The sequence below is a fragment of the Triplophysa rosa genome, linkage group LG22, assembly GCF_024868665.1.
Source record: "Triplophysa rosa linkage group LG22, Trosa_1v2, whole genome shotgun sequence".
Classification (NCBI taxonomy): domain Eukaryota; kingdom Metazoa; phylum Chordata; class Actinopteri; order Cypriniformes; family Nemacheilidae; genus Triplophysa; species Triplophysa rosa.
In genome coordinates, this window is record NC_079911.1 from 8,835,522 (window position 1) to 8,856,107 (window position 20,586).

The following is a 20,586-nucleotide window of genomic DNA, read 5'->3' on the forward strand; positions in this document are numbered from 1 at the left end:
GTCATGATAAACAATCATGTGATTTAAGTGCGGCATGTTGTCCGGTTTTTTCCTTTTTTCATCCAGGTAATATTTATTTTTTTCAAGAATAGTAACATTCTAGAAAGCTCTAATAATGTGTAAGCCTTACATTATTTTGATATTATAAAGATACCTTTCAATAAAGTCCCCCAATATTAAGTAGACTATTTGTTTTACTGCGCTCTCTAGTGGTCAAGATCTGTTAATACTCAGTTTAATATACATTATGTACAGATCTTTAGTGTAGTTTACTGCTATATGTTAAGAAGCATACGCTGTACATTTCAATTTAGGGTATTTTTGAATAACATATTCTAACTCATTTTTTAAATTGATGTTAACTATTACAGGCGTATACATTCAGGAGGGAAAAAATAGGGAGGGAGGAATATTTGCCCTTCATGGATAGAAATTGGACGGTCCCGGTGTTCAGCGATGCATTTAATTTCGCTCATTTGATAGACATCTAACATTACAGCAAAATGTGCTACAGATGCGCATTTCCCCCCAGATGCGCGTTCTAAATCAGGTGACTCAGATAGCGCCAGTGACGCCTACAATGTTGTCTAGATAGGGAGCTTTTAAGGGAGGTTTTAAGACACAACCATTGTGGCAAGCGCAAATCGACGCGTAATACAAGCGATATTTTTGAGTGAGTGTTTAGGGCAGCCTACGTTTGATATTCTGCATCTTGGTACGCAAAGGACGGATATAAATCACTGTTAAAGGATCTAAGAGGTAAGATTATGCCATACGTTTATTTCTTCATCATACCACTGGGGATGCATTGGATGGAAATATGTTGCGATCTATAAACGCTCAGATTTGGACTCCGTGCCGTTATGGTTTAAATGGAATTGTGTTTTGTTTGGTATGCTGAGTGGGTGTTTTTGTTACCATCCAAAGTCAATCATTGTATGACATTCATCGCTCTCAGTGTATGGATGCGAATGGTTGTAGGTGCAGACGCATTATCACAAGCTCCCATCAATGTACACATAAGAGCATCACTAATCAAACTTTACATTTAGGATTTTGGGGAAAACTGAAATAATGGAAGAAGTATTTCAATAGTATAGTATGTGAGATATAATATAAAAATAAATGTCCGAGACCTTTTGGTTAGGCCATACGGCAATAACCTTCAACGTGTTTGGAGCTTATGAAGAATTTGCTCTGTGTAGGCCTGTCAGTTGTCTCTTCTGTATTTATTATTACCTGATTGCGTTTTCCTATTTTTAATTTATTAACAAATTATTTGTCTACTTGTGCTATATATATATCAGTGTCACGAAATAATAAGCAAATAAAGAAATAAATACGACACTTTAAAGCTCTTGGAAGACCTGACCATCTGCGCGTAACCCGCTGGTTCACTTTCCTGTCAAAAGCAACAGGAAACTGCTGCTTCCTTTCAGCAATGTTTCATTGATGGATTACTTGTAGTAGATGTTTATTTTTTACTACATTTTATTTTAAAATTCATATATGCATTAGACTTTTTTTAAAGGTTGTTGTTACCTGCTGTTCTTAAATGCACAAAAGTTTGAAGGTTTTTGAAAATTTGACATTGCTCTGATTCACATTTGTAAAATTGTACATGAAATGAATAACTAAACAAACACTTCGACAGCTCAAATGACACAAGCACACATTTTATTGCATATTGATTGCAGTGATTTTCATTTTAAGAAGGATGTAACACTGTCTCTGATGGCATGTTCCCTGCTGGTATTAGACACCTGATATTTCCACATGTAGCCGAAATATGTTATGCATTTTTTTTCTTCATATTATCCATTATAGTGAAGACCAGTTAAAGGGACAGTTCACCCCAAAATAAACATTCTGTCATTATTTACTCACCCTCAAGTTGTTCCAAATCTGTATAATTTTTGTTGTTGTGATCAAAACAGAGAAATATATTTAAAAGAATGCTTTTAACCAAACAGTTCTTGGCCAACATTGACTAGTAGGAAAAATGACAATGGTATAGTCAAAAGTTACCCAGAACTGTTTGCTTTCCTGCATTCTTCAAAATATCGAATTAAAAAGTAATTTTTCCTACTATGGTAGTCAATGGCGGCCAAGAACTGTTTGGTTACGAACGTTCTTCCAAACATCTTTCTCTGTGTTCATCAGAACAAAGTAATTAATACAGATTTGGAACAACTTGAGGGTGAGGAAATGATGACAGAATTTTCTGTTTTTGGGTGAACCGTCCCTTTAATGTAACGGATGAAGATATGTAATGATGGAGCATAATGAAACATTAAAGCAGATGGAACACGCATGCACTTTATTGGCTGAACAACTGTTTGATATTGTAAATTTTATATGACAGCAGGTGACCTGTTTGATTTAGACTAGATTTGCATAGAAGATGAGAGCCGAAGTGAAATAACAAATCAGTGCTTAGTTTGAAATATTCTGTTTTGTGATGCACATTAGCAGAGTGAATTACAGATTAAGTTTACCTGTAATATATAGTAGTAGACATTCTAAGACCAGTCATTCAGAAAGGAAATATAGTCACACTTTACATGTGCATTAACATGAACTAACAATAAAGAATATGTTTTTACAGCATTTGTTTCCAGATTGGCTAGTTTGTATTCTATTCTTTAAAGGGGTCATATGAGACAGCTAAAACGAATATTATCGTTTGTTTTAGATGTAATGCAATGTGTATACACGATTTAAGGTTCAAAAACGCGGTATTTTCCACATGTTTGTATCTCCTCTTTGCCCCGCCTCTCTGAAACGCGCAGATTTTGGAGGTGTGCTATGATTGTCCAGTTAACCAGTGCGTAGTGATTGGTCGAATACTGCAAGCTTGTGACTGAAATGTTACGCCTCTTACCATATTTGGAACATCAGGTTCCATAGCAATTGTACTGACAGGTACGCCCACCTTACTTGTGTATACATTTGGGCGGTCTTAGTCAAATCATACCACTAACTGATGTAGATTTGTGGGGGTGTGGTTACACGAGGCGTTTCAGGCAGGTCTGGGTGAGCATTCGCTTTTAGATAGAATGCATCTTTTGTTCCGATACTTTCATTTTTGCAATTTTACGTGTCTTTAACATGCATGGACAACTTATAACACACAGAAAAACACGTATTTGCATCATATGACCCCTTTAAGAAACTGCAATGTTGTCTTAAATTTTGCCTGGAAATCAATTCTTAATAGAGTTGTGATGTGATACTAGCCAGTTGCCACTTCCTCTCGTGATCACAGTGAAGTGCTTTACTACAGGAGGAAACTGGAGGCATCACTGGTTTAATCAATAGAACAGTAATCTGCGAATCCAGCAGTCAGTCTCGCTGCTCTCTGGTGTGTTACGGCTAAACTAATACTGCTAAATAAACTAAGCAACACTGATAAGACCGTCTATATCACCACTAAGTCCCAGCTGTGGCTTGTAGCTTTCAGCCTGAACATCACATTCATGAAAACACAAGGCTTGGGATAAAAAAACAAGGCATTCTGGACCTGCTCAGAAGGGGTGGAGTTTTATTGCTCTATAAGAAGGTGGTATTAAAGACGAGGGCTTCCTCAGGCTGTTTATGTCCATATAGAAACACTAATAAGGTGGCACAGAAGCTCCTCACATGCTCTCCCAGTGGAGCTGAAAGGTCTTACCGTGGTAATGTATCCTGTATCCATCAGCACTGCTTGGAGACTTCTCTCCAGACGGAGCGGAGCGTTGCCCCGGTGACGCAACCGACTGGTCTGATTGGGCGTTGGCTCCTCTTGCTCTGCTGAGATAAGTGCATTTCAGTTTGGGTGGAGAGAGAAGTGGGTGGGGTCTTCTGAGCAGCGTGCGGAGAGCGAGAGAGACAGTGAGAACTGAGGAGAACAGGAGAAGGATGACAGGAAGTCTGGATCTGTCAGAATAGGATTTCCTCTTCGTCACAGAACTGGAGCCAAGCTAAAATCCTGGTGTGTATCGTGGTTTGTTTTGTCTCCAGAAATGACCCTTTCCTCTTTAAATTATTCTGCTCATTCTAAATCTATCCCTTTTTTAAAACCTTTCCAGTCCTTTTAGTGTTTGAGTTATTTTATACCATGAAATCAATTGTTTCTGTGCAGAATCAAATGGTTACATTTAGGGCTGATCTAGTTGTTTTTCAATGGAAAATGCAATATTGTCTGTAGCTACAAAAATAAAATATGATTTTAACACTCAAATGTTGCTTGAAACTTGAAACATCGGGGTATGCTTGGATGTGTGTCAGTGATGAGGTTTTTAAATGGTGCTTTCACTCGATTAGTCTGCTAAAGATCTTTTTTTCATATTCGGTATTTTTATCTACATTTCTGTACGTTTATTTGTGACAGAAAATATAGTAGACTTTTCAAAGAATTTGAATGTTGAATTGATTGAATGATGAATGATGAGCTGAAGTTTATGTTTTAAACAGAGTTAAGGAAAAATAATCTACCATTCGCACAGCACTTAATATATTGAGTCAGAAAATGATTTTTGATCATATTCCCTCATTGCTTAATCATGCACGCTAAAAGTCCCTCTCTGATGGAAGATAAGAGGCATGCTTTTCATCTCATGAGTGCATGTCCTGCTTCCGTATTAACAAGCACTGTTTTCTCTAATGAAACAGGCCTATTAAATATTATCTGGAACAATACTGTGCTTTGTTGGGACATTTTTGCTTTTCTATGTTTGATCTGTCTGATTTGTTGTAGTTTGTATTTAAATGTGTGTAGTTATATGTTTGAGGTTAGATGGATCTTAAAATTCTGTCTAAAGATCTGCCTTTATGTTTGATTCAGATACAGTACATTTAAATGACATTGTGTTATTGCGAGTTCAATTTAATGGATCTTTATGGAATTTTATGTATCCGTTTACTTATTTGAATGTCAGGGGTCTCTCAATGTCTGTGAATTTCTATATAGACCATTTGGCAAGACGTAAACAACACCGGTCCAGAAACACTTCCTGTTTCAGTGTGTTATTTACTTATTTATTTTATTTCACATGAAAAACAAGTCTTGAAGATGTTGGTTTAACATTATTCAGTTTTAAATAAAAAACCGTTTGTTGTATTTTATTCTAAAATTTATGTATGCTAGTGTTAAAAATCTGAAATACACTGAAAACAATGCAAAAACTTTTTTCTTGTTTTCCAGTAAAAATGTCTACAAATTCTTGAATCAAGATTCATTTTCTTGATGATCTTAAAACAAGCAAAAAAATCTGCCAATTTGGTAAGAAAAATAATCTTGAATTGAGTGTAATTCAAGATTAAGCACATACACTGAAATTTCATGTTTTTTTTTACTAAAAACACGACTTATTTTCTTAGGTCATTTTGCTCATCAAGAAAGTGCATCTTGATTGAAGAATTTGTAGACATTTTTACTGGAAAACAAGAAAAAAAGACTAAGTAAGGAAGTCTTTTATAGAGAAATATAAAGAAATTTTTTATAGTGCAGGAAGTGCTTCTGGACAGCATTGTTTTCGTCTTGCAAAATGTTCTTTGCAAAAATGCAAAAACCTTTTTCAAATGAAAATGTGGGCAGCCCATATGCATTAAGTATTTAGTGAAGTATTAAATGCACTTCAATCATGTGAATAACCACTAAATCAAACTTTATCTGAGCTTTGTGCTCAGGGACGTGTTTTTAAGCAGATTGAACTTGAATTATAGACAGCTGGATGCAGATGGGTCCCTCTTCACAAATGAAAGACCCTTTGCATTGTGCCTCATGTGATTAATCATGGCAGTAAAGAGGTTTGAGGTTCTTCAGCACACATGTTCTCGGTACAATGTCCTTCACGCCAGAATAGGCCCGACCCGAGTTGATCACTAACCCTTCTAACCAGCACAGACAGCCCTGTGTGACTGATATCAGACAGAGGAGGAAAGTGATGTTTTGGGCTAAAATAGAAATCTGATCTGTTGCCTTTTGTCTCAAAGGTCTACGGGGGGTTCCTGTTACCTTTGGTATAATACTCTTAAGAAAATCTAGCTCCAGCTGGCTACTTCTTGGCTAAACTATTGAGGGAATTTTGTATGTTGTTTTGAGGCCCTGAAATCAACAGAAACATTATTTTGACCACTAAAAATCGGTCATCATTTCAAACCTGCATGACTTTCTTTCTTCAGCTGAACACAAAAGAAGATATTTTGAAGAATGTTAGTAACCAAACAACATTGACCTCCACTGTATGGACACAAAACCACCGAGACATTTCTCAAAATATCTTTTTTTATGTTCCACAGAAGAACCAGCAGCCATATGGATAACCTCATTCATTCATGCATTCAAGAAAGACAGAAAGAAAGAGTCAAATACAGGTTTGAACAACATGAGGGTGAATAAACGATGACATGCATAGCTGACACCTTATGTGTGAGAGTCATGAGGGGTCAACACAAGCCAGAACGAGAAAAGATCAAACCCCAGAGAGAACTTCATCAAATCAAAAAGCTGTTTTTTTCCCAAATAGAGGATATTTGTCTACAATTTTAGAGGAAATGGATTCAAAATGCCAGAGGCTTTATACCCTACTCAGTTTTGTAGGATAGTGAGCGTTCCATGAAATATTCAAGGCTCATCATTATATGCAATTGAAATGACTTTTCAAGCTAATTAGTACAGTTTTGACCGACAACCCAAAACCATCTGGTAACCCGTGCTATACTTATCCCACTGTTTTCTGATGTTAGGGATAGTCCGGCCAAAAATCTAAATTCTGTCATCATTTATTCACCCTCATGTCATTCAAACATGTATATGATTTTATTCTGTGGAACACAAAAGAAGATATTTTGAGAAACGTCTCAGTGGTTTTGTTTCCATGCAGTGGAGGTCAATGGGGGGCCAATGTTGTTTGGTTACCAACGTTCTTCAAAATATCTTCTTTTGTGTCCTGCGGAAGAATGAAAGTCATACAGGGTTGAAATGACAAGAGGGCGAGTAAGCCATGAAAGAATTTCGATTTCTGGGTGAACTATCCCTTTAAATGGAGCTGTAGTAACTGGGGCGTTCCCTTGCTGTTGTAACATTTGAGATGAGATATTTCTATTGAACTGAAAAGCTGTGTAAGGTAAAAGAGGGTGAGCGATATGTCCCTTCCCCTCCCCCACACTATCAGGATGTCCCTGCATCCAATGAATTAGCTGCTCGGTTTTATCCCCTTAGTGGAAGTAATTTTGCTGCACCTCATGCATTTTCCAGCAGACAGCAGCTGGTAAAAGGAATTATCCGGATATCTTATAATCTTTTTAAGGGTAAACAAATAATATGCATTTCTGAATGCGGTGTGAGCAGTGCAACATGCAACCTTGTTATTCACATAACAGATAAATGCGTTTGATATGAGCGGGGGTGTTATTGTGTTAACACTTGGTGGGTAATTAAATGGATTTCAGGACCTGTGATACAGTCTCCTAATGTAATGTGGGGAAATGGGATGTTTTATGTAGAAACAGCAAGTTTTTGGTGAAAAGAATGCTTTGAAGTTTACATTTGTGCAATATAAGAGTTTTTAATATGTGGCAGAGATGCTCTGGGTGGTTGCTGGAAGGTTGCTTACTGCTTAAAAGAAATCACACTATTATATACTGTATAATATTGCAATATTAAATACACATACATATGTTCATATTTGTGGGCAATTTATATGGTCCCTGTGAAAAAATCCACTTAAAAACTTATTTTATACAATTTAAACAATGTGACAACTATTCTATGTTATGTTACGACACATCTATGTTTTGTAAGTTTGCGCGATATGTAAAACTAAATATTAGTCGTTTGATTTACGAGGGGGGGGTTGTTCGGCTGTTATTATGTTCTTAAACATAAATGTAAAATTCATATGACTAGTTTTGTGCTCCACAACTTATAGATTTGATGATGCAATATTGGACAATATGGGGGGTTTCAGAGTTTAAGAGGTTAAATCAAATTGGCTTTACAAAGCACATGAATTTAAATGATATTAAATTGACTCACAAATCTATTTGTAGTTGAAGTTGAAATTGGTAAAATTATTTAGTATTGATAAAACGTGTTAATATGACTTATTGAGCACATCACTTTAATTAAAAGTTTTATATTTAATTCTTGAGTAATGCTCTAACCCTAAATTTGTCATGAAATACCAATATGAGTCCTGGTAACAATTAAATTACTGGTGCATCTTATGATCCATAACCTTTTCCCCCCCATTCTTTCATGGCCTTTTTGTGCTTTATTTCAGAACTGTATAGCTGGAATAACGAAAGCCTGGGTTTATAGTTTGCTCCAGCCATGCAGAAGGTATGTATGCATTTGTAAAAATTCGTGATGCAATACCTGGGCATTTTTTAGCCTTTTTTTATTTTTATCCATTGTATTACTCAATTTTTTAAGTGTTGTTCGATCTGCATGAAAAGGGAATGAAAGGGGTGTGGCCGAGTGACAGATATCATCAGTTTGATTGATGATATCAGATACAGATCTTATTTTTCATTAACAAGATGTCATAAAATCCAACCAGTTAAGGTATAACCTATGACCTCTTTGATTTGGCCTGCTGCCTGCAGACAGGGACGGCCCCGTCTTCCCGAGGTCCTAGTGCACCTGGCTCTCCAGCCACCCCTATTGTGGTAAGTCTCCAGATATTTGTATTTGTTTTTGAGCACTAAATTATGATCTCGCCTAAATTTAAATGATACAGCTATCAGTTTCAACGAAAACTAGTTCCATTCGGTCAAAAGCACATGCTTAATATCCCAGTTCCCAGGAACCCCATGAGGCAATAGAGGACAACTGTTTCTTTCTCCACAATCTTACATTTTACACACTTTTTTCTCACTCCCCAAGGCAAGAATGGACAATCAGGTCATTGGATACAAGGACTTGGCAGCCATTCCCAAAGACAAAGCTATACTTGAGGTGGAACGGCCTGATCTGATGGTATACGAGCCACATTTCAATATCTCAGCCCTGGATCTGCTCTCGAGAAGCAGAGAGGTTAGAATGCCAGAAACATTGAGTCTGTCTTTGTATCACTCTTTGTTTTTATTGTTCCATCAGGATACATTTAAAAAGCTTTACTGCATGTTTTACAATATATCTTATTGTATGAAATCAGTATGTATGTTTTGGCAAACAGGCATAGATGTAATAGTAGCTTTATTCTTTAGTACAGTCGAACTTTGTTATGCGTGATTGATAATCTGTTTCTGTGTGTGTCGGAAATGTGAGCCATTTAAATGTCAGGCCATAAAGAAGATGCATGTATGTGTGTCTTCTGTTTTCTCTTTCCGTCTCCCCCAGAGATCAATGTCACCTCATTCAATCTCGCCTCCTCCTTCCCCTGAGGTGAGACATTAATCCGTTGTCAATCATGGGACGATCATTATTAGTGATTGATAGTTCACCCAAAAATTGATATTCTGTCATGATTTATTCACCCGCATGTTGTTCAAAAACTGTATGACTTCCTTTCTTCTCTGGAACACAAAAGAAGATATTTTGAGAAATGTCTCAGTGGTCTAGATGTCAATGGGGTCCAATGTTGTTTGGTTACCGACATTCTTCAAAATATCTTATTTTGTGTTCCGCAGAAGAGAGAATGTCATACAGGTTTGGAATGACATGAGGGTGAGTAAATATGTCCGAATTTTCAATTTTGGATGAACTATCCCTTTAACGTAATTTTTAGATATACAGAACAATTAATAGTTAAATAAATTAATCTAAGAAAAAAATAACATTTTGTAATTAATTGCATCCTCCATTTATATCATTATTTTTATATGGAACAATGACAGGTTTTTAAAACAGTTTTGCAAGAACTTTATCATAATTAATGGTGTTTGGATCGAAATGGACAAAACTTAACAAAACCTGATATAGACCATAAAACGTACATTATGTTCTTTGCTCCTGGCAGCTATTAGCATAGTTTACAGTAAGGCATTGGTTTGCAGTGTCATATTATTGATGCAGGTGCTGAAATATGATGGTCTGGCTTCCATTACAGTCTGAAATGTGCTAAGTTGTCAGATTCCCATAATCGGGGTCAAAGCATTAAGCTGCAGTGTTAAGAATTGACGTTTCTTAATAATATTATATATGTGACAGGCTTCTTACATCTTTCTTCAGATATTTGCTTCAAAAGAGTCTAAGGAGTCGTCAGAGCAGGGGTCTCCAGGAGGGTCCAACATGGGCTCCACGGTGCAGCCTCGCAAGATAAGTCCCGCCTCCAAAGGCCCCATGCAGCATTTTCACAGGCCAGGTTATTATATAATTCACGATTAGTCTTTTCTATGACAAAATGATATGCTTTTGAACATAATCGTTCACATGTTGTTTTTTTAGACATTGGCATGAACATCTATAAGAAGCCTCCAATTTACAAACATGGTAATTGTTCTCTTAGTTTCCTAAAGCCTTTATTTAGAGGCGTACATTAATATTCAATTGATTTTAGAAGGAAGACAGAAATATTATGAATTAACATTTTGTCGGTTCTTTGGATCTTTATACTCTCCTCAGACACACATACTGGAGCATCCCATAATAAACATGGCAGCATCATTGAGTCGTCCAAATTCCCAGCAGCCCAACCTCCTGATCCCAACCTGCCCTCAAAGATAGAAACCGAGTACTGGCCGTGTCCACCTTCTCTAGCTTCTATGGGTAAGTCCAGTTTCCGTTTTTAATACCGTGTCCACATACCTGACACAGAGATACATCTTCTAGCTCTCTTTGAAATCTAGTGACTTCCCTTGGAAACTAACAGCCTATGTAGCATATTAAGTAGCTGAGTGACCAACAATTGATTTCAATAACTGATACTAACATGTGATTAATGCAATGCAATACTCATAAGCATTAACTTACACAAATACACAGCATTAGCATACACACATTTTGGGTAAAACAGTCAATAATGAATCAGTTTGAACAATTTTTATTAACACGTTAAGGTTTTCATTGTTTATAGTTTATTTATAATCAACATTGGTATTGTGGGATTACCTTTTCTGCATCTCCCTAATGTGATTCCGGCTTAGAATTTAAGTAATATAAAGTATATGTTCGAAAAAAGATTCTTTAAAATATAACTAAATGCTTGAAACTTTTCGACTTTTAGAAAGTTTTAGACTGGCAATGACACAATATACAGCCACAGGAAAAATTAAGAGACCATTTCCAAATCAGTTTTTCTGCATTTGAAATGTACTATTTATAGGTGTGTGTTTGGGTAAAATGAACTTTTTTGTTTCATTCTGTGAACTACTAACAATATTTCTCCCAAATTTCAATACAAATATTGTTTCTATTTGCATTTATTTGCAGAGAATGAAAACTGGTGAAACAGGTTAACATAACATAAAAGATGCTCTGTATTTTTTTCAGACCTCAAATACTGCAAAGAAAAAAAAGTTCAGTTTCATTTTTAAGCAATGCAACAATAATATTTGTACATTTGTACAGTATTTGGGAACATTTTTAAAATATTTTTTTATATGATAACCTGGATTTTTACCACAGTTTTCATGTGTCTTGTCATGCTGTCAGTTTTTCACATTGCTGTTGTATGACTTTATGTCAATCCTGAGGTTTGTTTTTATTCAAATTCAACAGACACTGGACTGGAATGGCCACAATATATCTATAAATGCCTATAAAATAAACATTTGGTCTCTTAAACAAATGGTCTCTTTATTTTTTTCTGCGGCTGTATATTACTATTTATTCTTCTCAGAGAAGAAAACGTGTCGTTCGTGACTAACACCAGTTTATTCCTCTCAGAAATCGAATGGAGGAAGAAAGCAGTCGAGCAGGGAAAACCAATCGAGGAAGATGACTTTGAGGACCTGACAGAAGACGCAAAGAAACTCCAGGAGCAGGAACTTCAGAAGGTTGTCACAATGGAGTACTGCTGAGATGACGAATTTTTGCATGCAAACCCCAGAAGCGAGTTAGCATTTTGAGACTTCCGTTTCCATCGCGCCAAAGTCGATGGGTTTTTTGAATGGGTTTTTTGTAAATCGCCTGAAATAAGGTCTGCAGCTAACAAAACCTCTAATTATTTTCATGTTTTAATCTATGACATAAAACACACCATAACTCGCTCTTCATTTTTTTAAGCTTTTTTGCGCCTTAAAAACAGCAGTTGCCAGCAATTTGCTGAAAGAGACTACTTCCTTTGGCGGGGACGTTAGACGTCATCGCGCATATAAATCTCGCAAATAATGCAACATGGGCACAAATGTCTAAAATCATTGTTGGGGATTCATTCACTCAGTAATAACTTGCCAGGGAACGTGTTTTTAATCAAGTTTGAAAGTTGTCGGAGGATTGGTGTTGGTGACGTTGATATCGAGCGAACATAGTGTTGTCTGTTTATAGCCTCTTGTCGTGTTAGCTTTTTACTTCTGGCGATTGTATTTAGGCTTCAAAAATAGCAAATATTGTGTTAATCTGTAAAGATTATCTTGATAGACAAAACGTGTAAACAACATGAACAATTGTTAATCACAGATCTTATTTTTTGCGATCTTCCAAAAGTCTATGGGAAAAATGCATGGGCTTTCGGTTGAGGGAATTTACTTCCGGGTTAGCCTACAAAAATACGTCATCTCTGAGCCACTCCATACCATAAACATTTTACGATACTATACCATCTGAAGTATCACGATACCAAGTAGTATCATGGTACTGTGCAATGTTGTGATAATTCGTAATTAAGACCTACAAAATGTCCCAAATACACAGATCTAAATAAAAACAGTCCCAATTTGGAATACTTTATTAATGAGAATGAATAATTGGCTATATCAAAAACTCCAGACCAATCATACAAATGGGATTAAGCAATCCACATGAAAAAATACATACATGCTTTCACCTGACAGCAGCATCACAGTCCCACATCAATACACCCTTGTAAGATTAAAATCGTTCACTGTCTGGAGTTTGTCTTGAATGAATAAGGAATCATTTCTATAATGAAGTGTTTCATTTTTCAGCCATTAAATTTCAGTAAGCGCTGGATGGATATGGAGAGGCAAGGCTTAATGGAGCTTTCTAATCATGACTGTGCTGTTTGTTATACAGATACAGTCCAATTTGGGCAAAATAATCCTGAAGGAGGAAATCGAGAAATCAGTGCTCATCCGCAGAAAAACACGTTCACTGCCAGATGGGACAAACATAAACTTGGGTATGTGATGCTTGAACGCTCTGTCTGCGTGTGTTTCATTTAAAGCAATCTGTTGTTGATATTTGTTGAAATTTTGAACACTACAGAATGAGTGGTTGGAGAAAGCCATAAGATACATCTTTTAAAAATAGATATTCATTTTTAAATTAAATCATTCACTACCTTCAAGAATTCCTTTAGGTCCACTGCTAGCGCATGATCAACATATTGTCAAGATGTTTGCATTGCGGAAAAGTTATACAGTTATTACAGTTAATCCCATGATGATTTAAACTTGATCACAACAGTGTTGGAGACTCATGAAAACGCTGATAAAAATCAAGTTTTTTCAATATTTTAGAATTTAAAAAAATATTATTGTGTAAAAGTGAATATGAACTTGTTTTCTTTCCTGTATTTTAGGTCTGAAAAAATACAGAGCATCTTTTCTGTTATTTTGACCTGATTCTCCAGTTTTCATTCTCTGCAAATAGAAACAATATTTTTATTTAAAATCTGATAGAAATATTCTTAGTAGTTCACAGAATCAAACAAAAAATTATAATTTCACCTAAACACATACCTATAAATAGTAAATTCAGAAAAACTAAAAATACTTTTTAAATTGTCTCTTAATTTTTTTCCGTGACTATACTGTACACAAATGCAAAACCATTACACACGTGACATGAAAATAATGGTATAAACATTGATTACATGACATTAATGTTATATAAAACACCTTATTGTACATAGCTGGTATAGAGATAAAAGGAAGATTATTTAAAATTATAATTAAATGTGAAGTCACAGAAAGAGTTAATGGAAAAAAAATGTACACTGTAAATTTTACAGTGAATTGTATTTTTAACTCAAAAAAAGTTTAACAAATACTTTGAAAGTACATGTATCATCTTGTTGAAATTTATAGAAATCACTCATAACCATAAAATGTATAATTCATACTTTAAAAAACACATTTGACATTATTATTTTTTCTGTATATGTGGAGGTTTTATACAGTTCACTGTAGCATTTTTACATGGTTTTTCTGTAAACGTTACAAACATTTTTCACAGTGTAAGACAGACACAGTCTCATGGCAATTCGTAACCATCCTTGTGTGTGTTGTGTGTTTTTATGCTTGTTATCAGAGTCATAAGCTTGTCCTTACAATTTTTGTGTAATTTCTGTACATTGCAGGTTCATCAGCCAGTGCGACTAAATCCGCATCTTTACCTCCGTGCAGTCGAACAGGCCTCACGAGGGTAAGAGACAGACTTGGGGTCATATTTATTTATTTTCACCTCTCATTTAAAATTAAACTGTGTCGCAGTACCTTTCAGACCATATGCAAATGGCCTCTTATATGATTGGCTCGCCTCTTTGCATGTGAAATGAGTAACAGGGTTTTGTTTTTGGGTTCAGTACCGTTGCAGTGGTGTGGGTGGCCATCTGTTCATGTGTGTACATGTGGGTGGCAATCTGTTCATGTGTTCATGATTCTGATAACACAAAAGCACAACCCGTCAAGATGTTTTCACAGTGAAACTTTGAAAGTTTTCATTATGCGAGGAACATGATGTTTCATCACCTGTTGTTTTCTGGCAATATTGAGTGGCTATCATTTATTTGTATTTTGTTTTCACGCCTCTAGCTGCAGTCTGCAGACTTCACCTTGACAGACAATGGAAAAGCAAAAACCGGTAAGATTATAATGTTCTAGTTTGCAAAAGTCAAAGTCATCCCACATATGTTTAGGAATATATTACCAAAATTATTTTCCACTTTAAAACACATTATAATGTCTTTTTTTGTTTGGGATTTTCTGCAGGCGTACAGGTAAGATGCTTTTGCTTATTTCATTTAACAAGCATGGCTGTTTGATCTTAATATGACAACAGCTATTTCTGTTATTAGGCTTTTTACAGTACATGTAAACCACATCCTTTCCTGTTTGCCACGCCCTGCTACTAATGTATCTTTGCCCTGAGTGGCAGACATTAGCTTACCCTCCCTGTTTCATGGCTTCCGACTCATTTGATCTCCACACGCTGTTTGCATATGTATTCATAATGAGTAAAATTATTAATAATGAATCGAATGACTTTCATTATTATGGATGCAATGGAGGCCCCTCTCTTTAAATTTACTTTCTCCTTTGTCCCCGTGGGGATTTTTTGGGGGCTGGGGTGATGTCTGTTCATAGAACGGTGAATCAGAGAGTGGCCGAATGGACCGAGGAAACTCTCTTCCTAGTATTCTGGAGCAGAAGGTGAGGTAGATGTAGTGACGTGAATCTGTTACTCTCAAGCTCCTCCAAAGTTTTCATGCTCTCACCGTTCTAACCCCATGTCATACATGCCCTCATATTCCATATTGCTTTAAAGCCTTGCATCCATTGAATGTAGAATTAAGCAATGTCACTAAAATGTACATGGAAATGAAAACTTTGGAGGTAGAATTTGTAGTGTTCAGTGTCATGTGTTTTTCCGTAAGCATGGTATTGATGTGAAAGCAGCTGGGCAACTCCACCGTTACGCATGTGACATTTTCAGTCAAAGCTTGAAATGTAAATGCTCAGAGAATGTAATTATTACCAATATATTGAATCATCTGTTTATGTTTTTCTAAACCCCTGGTGATAGAGTCCAGACATTAGAAAAATATCAGTCCAAAAATGAGTTTTCTATTTTAAAAGAGTGAAAAATTAACGCGTTATGCATGTGACAAAAAAAGAAAGTTTTTGAGCGAAAACATACATTTGTAGGATTTCTGTCAATTAAAATGCACAAACCAGAAGCAATAATACCCAACAAATACCGAAGGGAAGCCTCTTCAGAAAACACAAAACATATACAGTATATATTTTTTATGTGCCCATTTATGAGGAATATGGACCGTTATGGATGTGATAATTTACTAACTTGACTATGGACAATCATGCTTTAAAAACAAAATTAAAGGTGCTTTAAAACTTTAAGAAAGATTTTACATGGGTGTTTTAACTACCAAATATGGACATCCGACCTATCAGTATGGTGAAAGCCTTTGGTTAAAACTTTAAGGTTGACATTTGCGTGGAATTGCCCAGCTTGTTTTTAGTGTCTAGTGTCCTGCACAACAAAACAATACATGATTTTTCATATAATGACCCTAAAACCTAACAAAATGTCTCTGACTTCAGATATATCCGTATGAAATGCTGATAGTGACCCACAGAGGGCGCAGTAAGCTTCCACCGGGTGTTGACAGGACCAGATTAGAGGTAAACCCACTTAAAAGCACAAATTTTGTTGTGTTTAAGAAGTTTTTAAAAAATTAAACGTCTGAGATACTAGCTTTATTAAACTTTTTTTTGTAACCGCAACTGAAATTTACAGTTTACAAACAAAACAATGTATTGAGTGCCACAGTGTTTACACTTTAATGTTATATAATGTACATTGTTAATAATAATATTAATAATAATGATTGTAATATTTGCAAATCCCCTTTTATTTTAAACTATAATAAACTGTATACATAATCTTATTGTACATAAAAACCGATTGGTTGTTTTATTTGTCCTTCCCCCTTTTAAAGAGACATCTGTCTCCAGAGGAATTCCACAGCTTATTCGGAATGTCCATCACAGAATTCGATCGTATGTCCCTATGGAAACGGAACGACCTGAAGAAAAAAGTGTCCCTTTTCTAACATTTGGACTCGGACTCTCGAACTCTCCCCACCGAGAGACTAATACTATCCATGCTAATCTAATACGGATGCTATGCAGACATGTCAAGATAAGCAAGTGAGATGATTCCACATACCAAATGTTATTTCAATCATATTCACAACAGTAGCTGGCGTACATAAAAAGCAGGATGAGGATTCTTGCCATACCCTGCAATCGCAGCAAAAATTGGATAGTTATGGAATTTTATATGAATTCCATGATGAACTGCTTGAACCCGCTTTTACGCCTTACATCACTATTCCAATTCTCAAAGTGCCCAGAGAAATGTATAATATAGGCCTATATATTTATTAACACAAAGTTTTAATTCTAAACCATCTTTTTTTTTTTTGACGTGGTCACTGATATTACACTTAAATGTGTCACTGTACATATATCATGTTTTTATTTATTGTTGGTGTTTATATGTAGGGCCTACAAAATTTCTGACAACTAGAACAAAATGTTCGGGGACAACTTTCTTGATCGTTCATTTAAAAAAATGCATGGACACTGAGTCTAGGCTATATTATTTATTCAGTTATGATCTACGACACCTATTCGTGCACATAGCTACAGTGTTTATATTGTGAAATAGTATGAAATATCTAAGCTCAGGCTTGGTGCTAAACTCAGGCTTTTGGTCTTTGTACACTGTTGGCGCTTGACACTGTAGGATGTAATAAATGGCGTTTTGAAAACAACATTAGAAGATCTTTGTTCCACACGCAGCCAATAGCAAATCTATTTACTTGGGTTATCAAATAATACATCATATGCTTACAACAGAGACTGTCCAGCCATCTGTATGTTCACGCCGTGTTTCTCAACACATTTTTCTGTAACATCATTCTGCAATGTTGACAATAAAACCTTCATGTTGCAGTTTGTGTCATATATGAAAACAAATATAAAAAAAACCTTACAGGTAAATGTGGGTAGGTGCCAGAACTTTATTGAGTGGTTGTATATTATATAACTCATTACTGTATATAATATCATATATGTCATGTAGGCACAAACATGAAATACCATATGTATTAAATGACATATGTAATGAAATGACAAAATGTAAATGTGCGTTATTTTCTGTTCACGTTTCTGGAAAAAGATGTATTTAATGTAGGTTTATTTAAAGGACAATTGTAAAGAAGTGTAGACAGGCTATTTAGTAGATTGATGAACTTTAATGCAGATCTATTTATCTTTCACTAATTGCTTTATTAAGATAACAACAAGCATTGTCATTTATTGCCTGTCTGATCTGTTTTTCCAATAGTTCAACACAAGATGTCAGTAGTGCTCAATAATGCTGTCAGACCGCGTAGAAGATTTTAATCAGCATTTTTTTAAATTGTAGAAACCACAAAAGATTAAATTACTGCAGCATTTCAGTCATCATATGGATCAAATCTAAAAGAAGAAAATATCATTGCTGCTGTATTTAAAAAAAGACATTATTTTGTCTGCACAAATCTCTCTGTAATGTATTGACTTTTACAAATATGGAGGGCTCAGGGGAAAACAAATACGCGAAATTGTTCACACTGTTGTCAAAGCCAAACAAATATTAACAAGAAAACGGCCCAGAAAGCTGAGAGAAATGACTCTTAGTGGTCCCTTTCTTAAAGGGAAAGTTCACCCAAAAACTCTCGTCATTTACTCACCCTCTTGCCGTCAGATTCATGTGACGTCATCTCTTCAGCTGTACCGAAATTTTTCTTTTCTTTTTTCAGAAGCAAAGAACAAAACCTATTGTTTTGCTTCAGAGGACATTAATTAACTGACTGGAGTTAGGGTTACTTATTATGTATATGATAAAATGATACATATTATAATTATGTCATTCGAATATAAATGTATTGGTCTGTGTTCAACAGAAAAAATGAGACCCAATGAGGATGGGTGAGAGAATTTTCCTTTTTGGGTGAACTGAGTGCATTGTGTACGCCATCCTGTTTCAAATGTGGGATGTGAGTTGCGATTTTAACATTCTTTTTACGTTCTTTTTAATGCGATGTTAAGTTCTTTTTACGTAATTTTAACATTCTCTATTTGATTTGATCAGACTGTCAACTGATCAAACATTTTATACATATTTTAAGTCTATCGTGATAACTGAAAAGCACTTGTTGAATTTGCGTATTTTGTGTAATAATAATAAGGACTTGTGACAGGCCTATAGTTTAAAATATTAAGGCTGTTACTTACACTTTTCACATGACCACACAGTAGGCTTCCGCATTTTTCTGCATATTTATAAATAAATGATTTTACGATACTGTTCACTTTATTTAAACAGTTCATTTTGTTTTAACACCATTGTATTAGGTTTTATGTTCAAACACAATTGCATTGTGTTAAACGGACTTAAAAAGTAATGCTTTGGCTTACCTAAATGTTTGCATTTTAAAATAACATGTTTCAGTGAAGTAGATCAAAATAACATTTGATGCTTGTTCAATTTACTTCAATAAATCAAGTTAACACAACGCAACAATTTTGAACCACTTTACTTATCCATTTGAGTTGAGGTACATAAATTACTTTAGTAGCATTAAAGTAGCAGGATAGAAACTAGGAACATGAGTTACGCTTCCCATCATGCTTTTCACGGGGCTGAGAGTAAACGTGGTAATACAATTTTATTTTATGCATCTTTTATCAAAATGATTTTTTATAATACTTTTTTAATACTCTTTTATGTTTGTGTTTAAAAGAGTTTCTGGTCATGGATATTTAAGTTTACTCAATTTAGTATTTAAGTAGCGATAACATGTTTCTGTTATGTGGAACCACTGTACATAATTGAATTAAGTAGTAAGATAGTTTAAAGTATCTTTTTTTTTGAGTGCACTTGCTTTTATGATAAAATAAAAATGGGTATTCTTGGCATAGGTAGCATTTGTAGTGGTATATGAAGTTTGGTTATATACAATTACAAACATAGCCTTCTGTAATAATTAAAAAGTGAAGTCGTCTTTATTTCTATAGCACTTTTAGCAGCTGTACAGCTGTTCAAATATATAAAGAAAATACAAATATTTGTGAATTAAAAGCCTTGACAACAAAATACATTGCAGTTTCATAGGAGTGCCAGATTTCCACATACATAAAATATGTTCATTTCAACCACGCTTTTACTTCTACTTATTACTTCCACACAAAGTCCCCTCATGCTGTCCATAATGTCACGCTGAATTGAATTTGCAGGAGTGCTTACTGCTGATCTCCATTGTGTGGTTAGAGTCGCAAACCCTCAGGTGGTCCATCAGGTCATTAGACTTTGCTGCCATGTCTTTCACTTTCTGGAGGTCTAAATGGGCTTCTGGTGGTTTTACTCCCACAATAGAATAACTAGAGACGGGTCACGTGGCCGTCTATGACTCATATCAAGACAAAAGATAACCGCAGGGAATGAAAGCGTGCGGCAACACCTCGTATACACCTGGCAGTGAGCCTGTTTCATTTGTGCCGTGTGAGCCTTGTTTCACTCAGTAATCCATTATGGTTACTGTACCTTCAGAAATACATGCTTGAGATGTATGTTATTCATTATATATTTTAACATTTTTACAGCATCGTTTTAAGGATTTTGCTTTTAGAAGAGGCTGCATTAGTCCTTGTTGATGAATGCTGTAACCACACCATCTGGAC

At 35.4% G+C, this 20,586-nt stretch overlaps 1 protein-coding gene across 2 annotated transcripts; it reads left to right on the forward strand.

The window, feature by feature from the left end:
* The first annotated feature begins 273 nt into the window (after positions 1-273).
* On the forward strand, positions 274-19,421 carry dmtn (dematin actin binding protein). Of its 2 annotated transcripts, XM_057321820.1 has the most exons (16): positions 274-759; positions 8,268-8,326; positions 8,593-8,655; positions 8,873-9,022; positions 9,329-9,373; positions 10,160-10,292; positions 10,376-10,420; positions 10,553-10,696; positions 11,816-11,925; positions 13,124-13,229; positions 14,412-14,476; positions 14,866-14,914; positions 15,043-15,050; positions 15,418-15,483; positions 16,396-16,476; positions 16,794-19,421. In XM_057321820.1, the coding sequence occupies exons 2-16, from the start codon at positions 8,318-8,320 to the stop codon at positions 16,905-16,907; spliced, it is 1,188 nt and encodes a 395-aa protein (XP_057177803.1). In that variant the 5' UTR covers positions 274-759; positions 8,268-8,317; the 3' UTR covers positions 16,908-19,421. The 2 variants fall into 2 exon arrangements, with proteins under 2 accessions (XP_057177803.1, XP_057177802.1); XM_057321819.1 differs by lacking the exons at positions 274-759; positions 16,396-16,476; positions 16,794-19,421 and adding an exon at positions 3,824-3,973 and having other exon boundaries at positions 15,043-15,445.
* The last annotated feature ends 1,165 nt before the right edge of the window (positions 19,422-20,586 follow it).

Excerpts from the sequence above, each read along its gene's own strand:
- dmtn (XM_057321820.1), top strand. Across the intron at positions 10,697-11,815 it reads ACCTTCTCTAGCTTCTATGG|AAATCGAATGGAGGAAGAAA; the intron begins GTAAGTCCAGTT and ends TATTCCTCTCAG. Across the intron at positions 11,926-13,123 it reads AGGAGCAGGAACTTCAGAAG|ATACAGTCCAATTTGGGCAA; the intron begins GTTGTCACAATG and ends TTTGTTATACAG.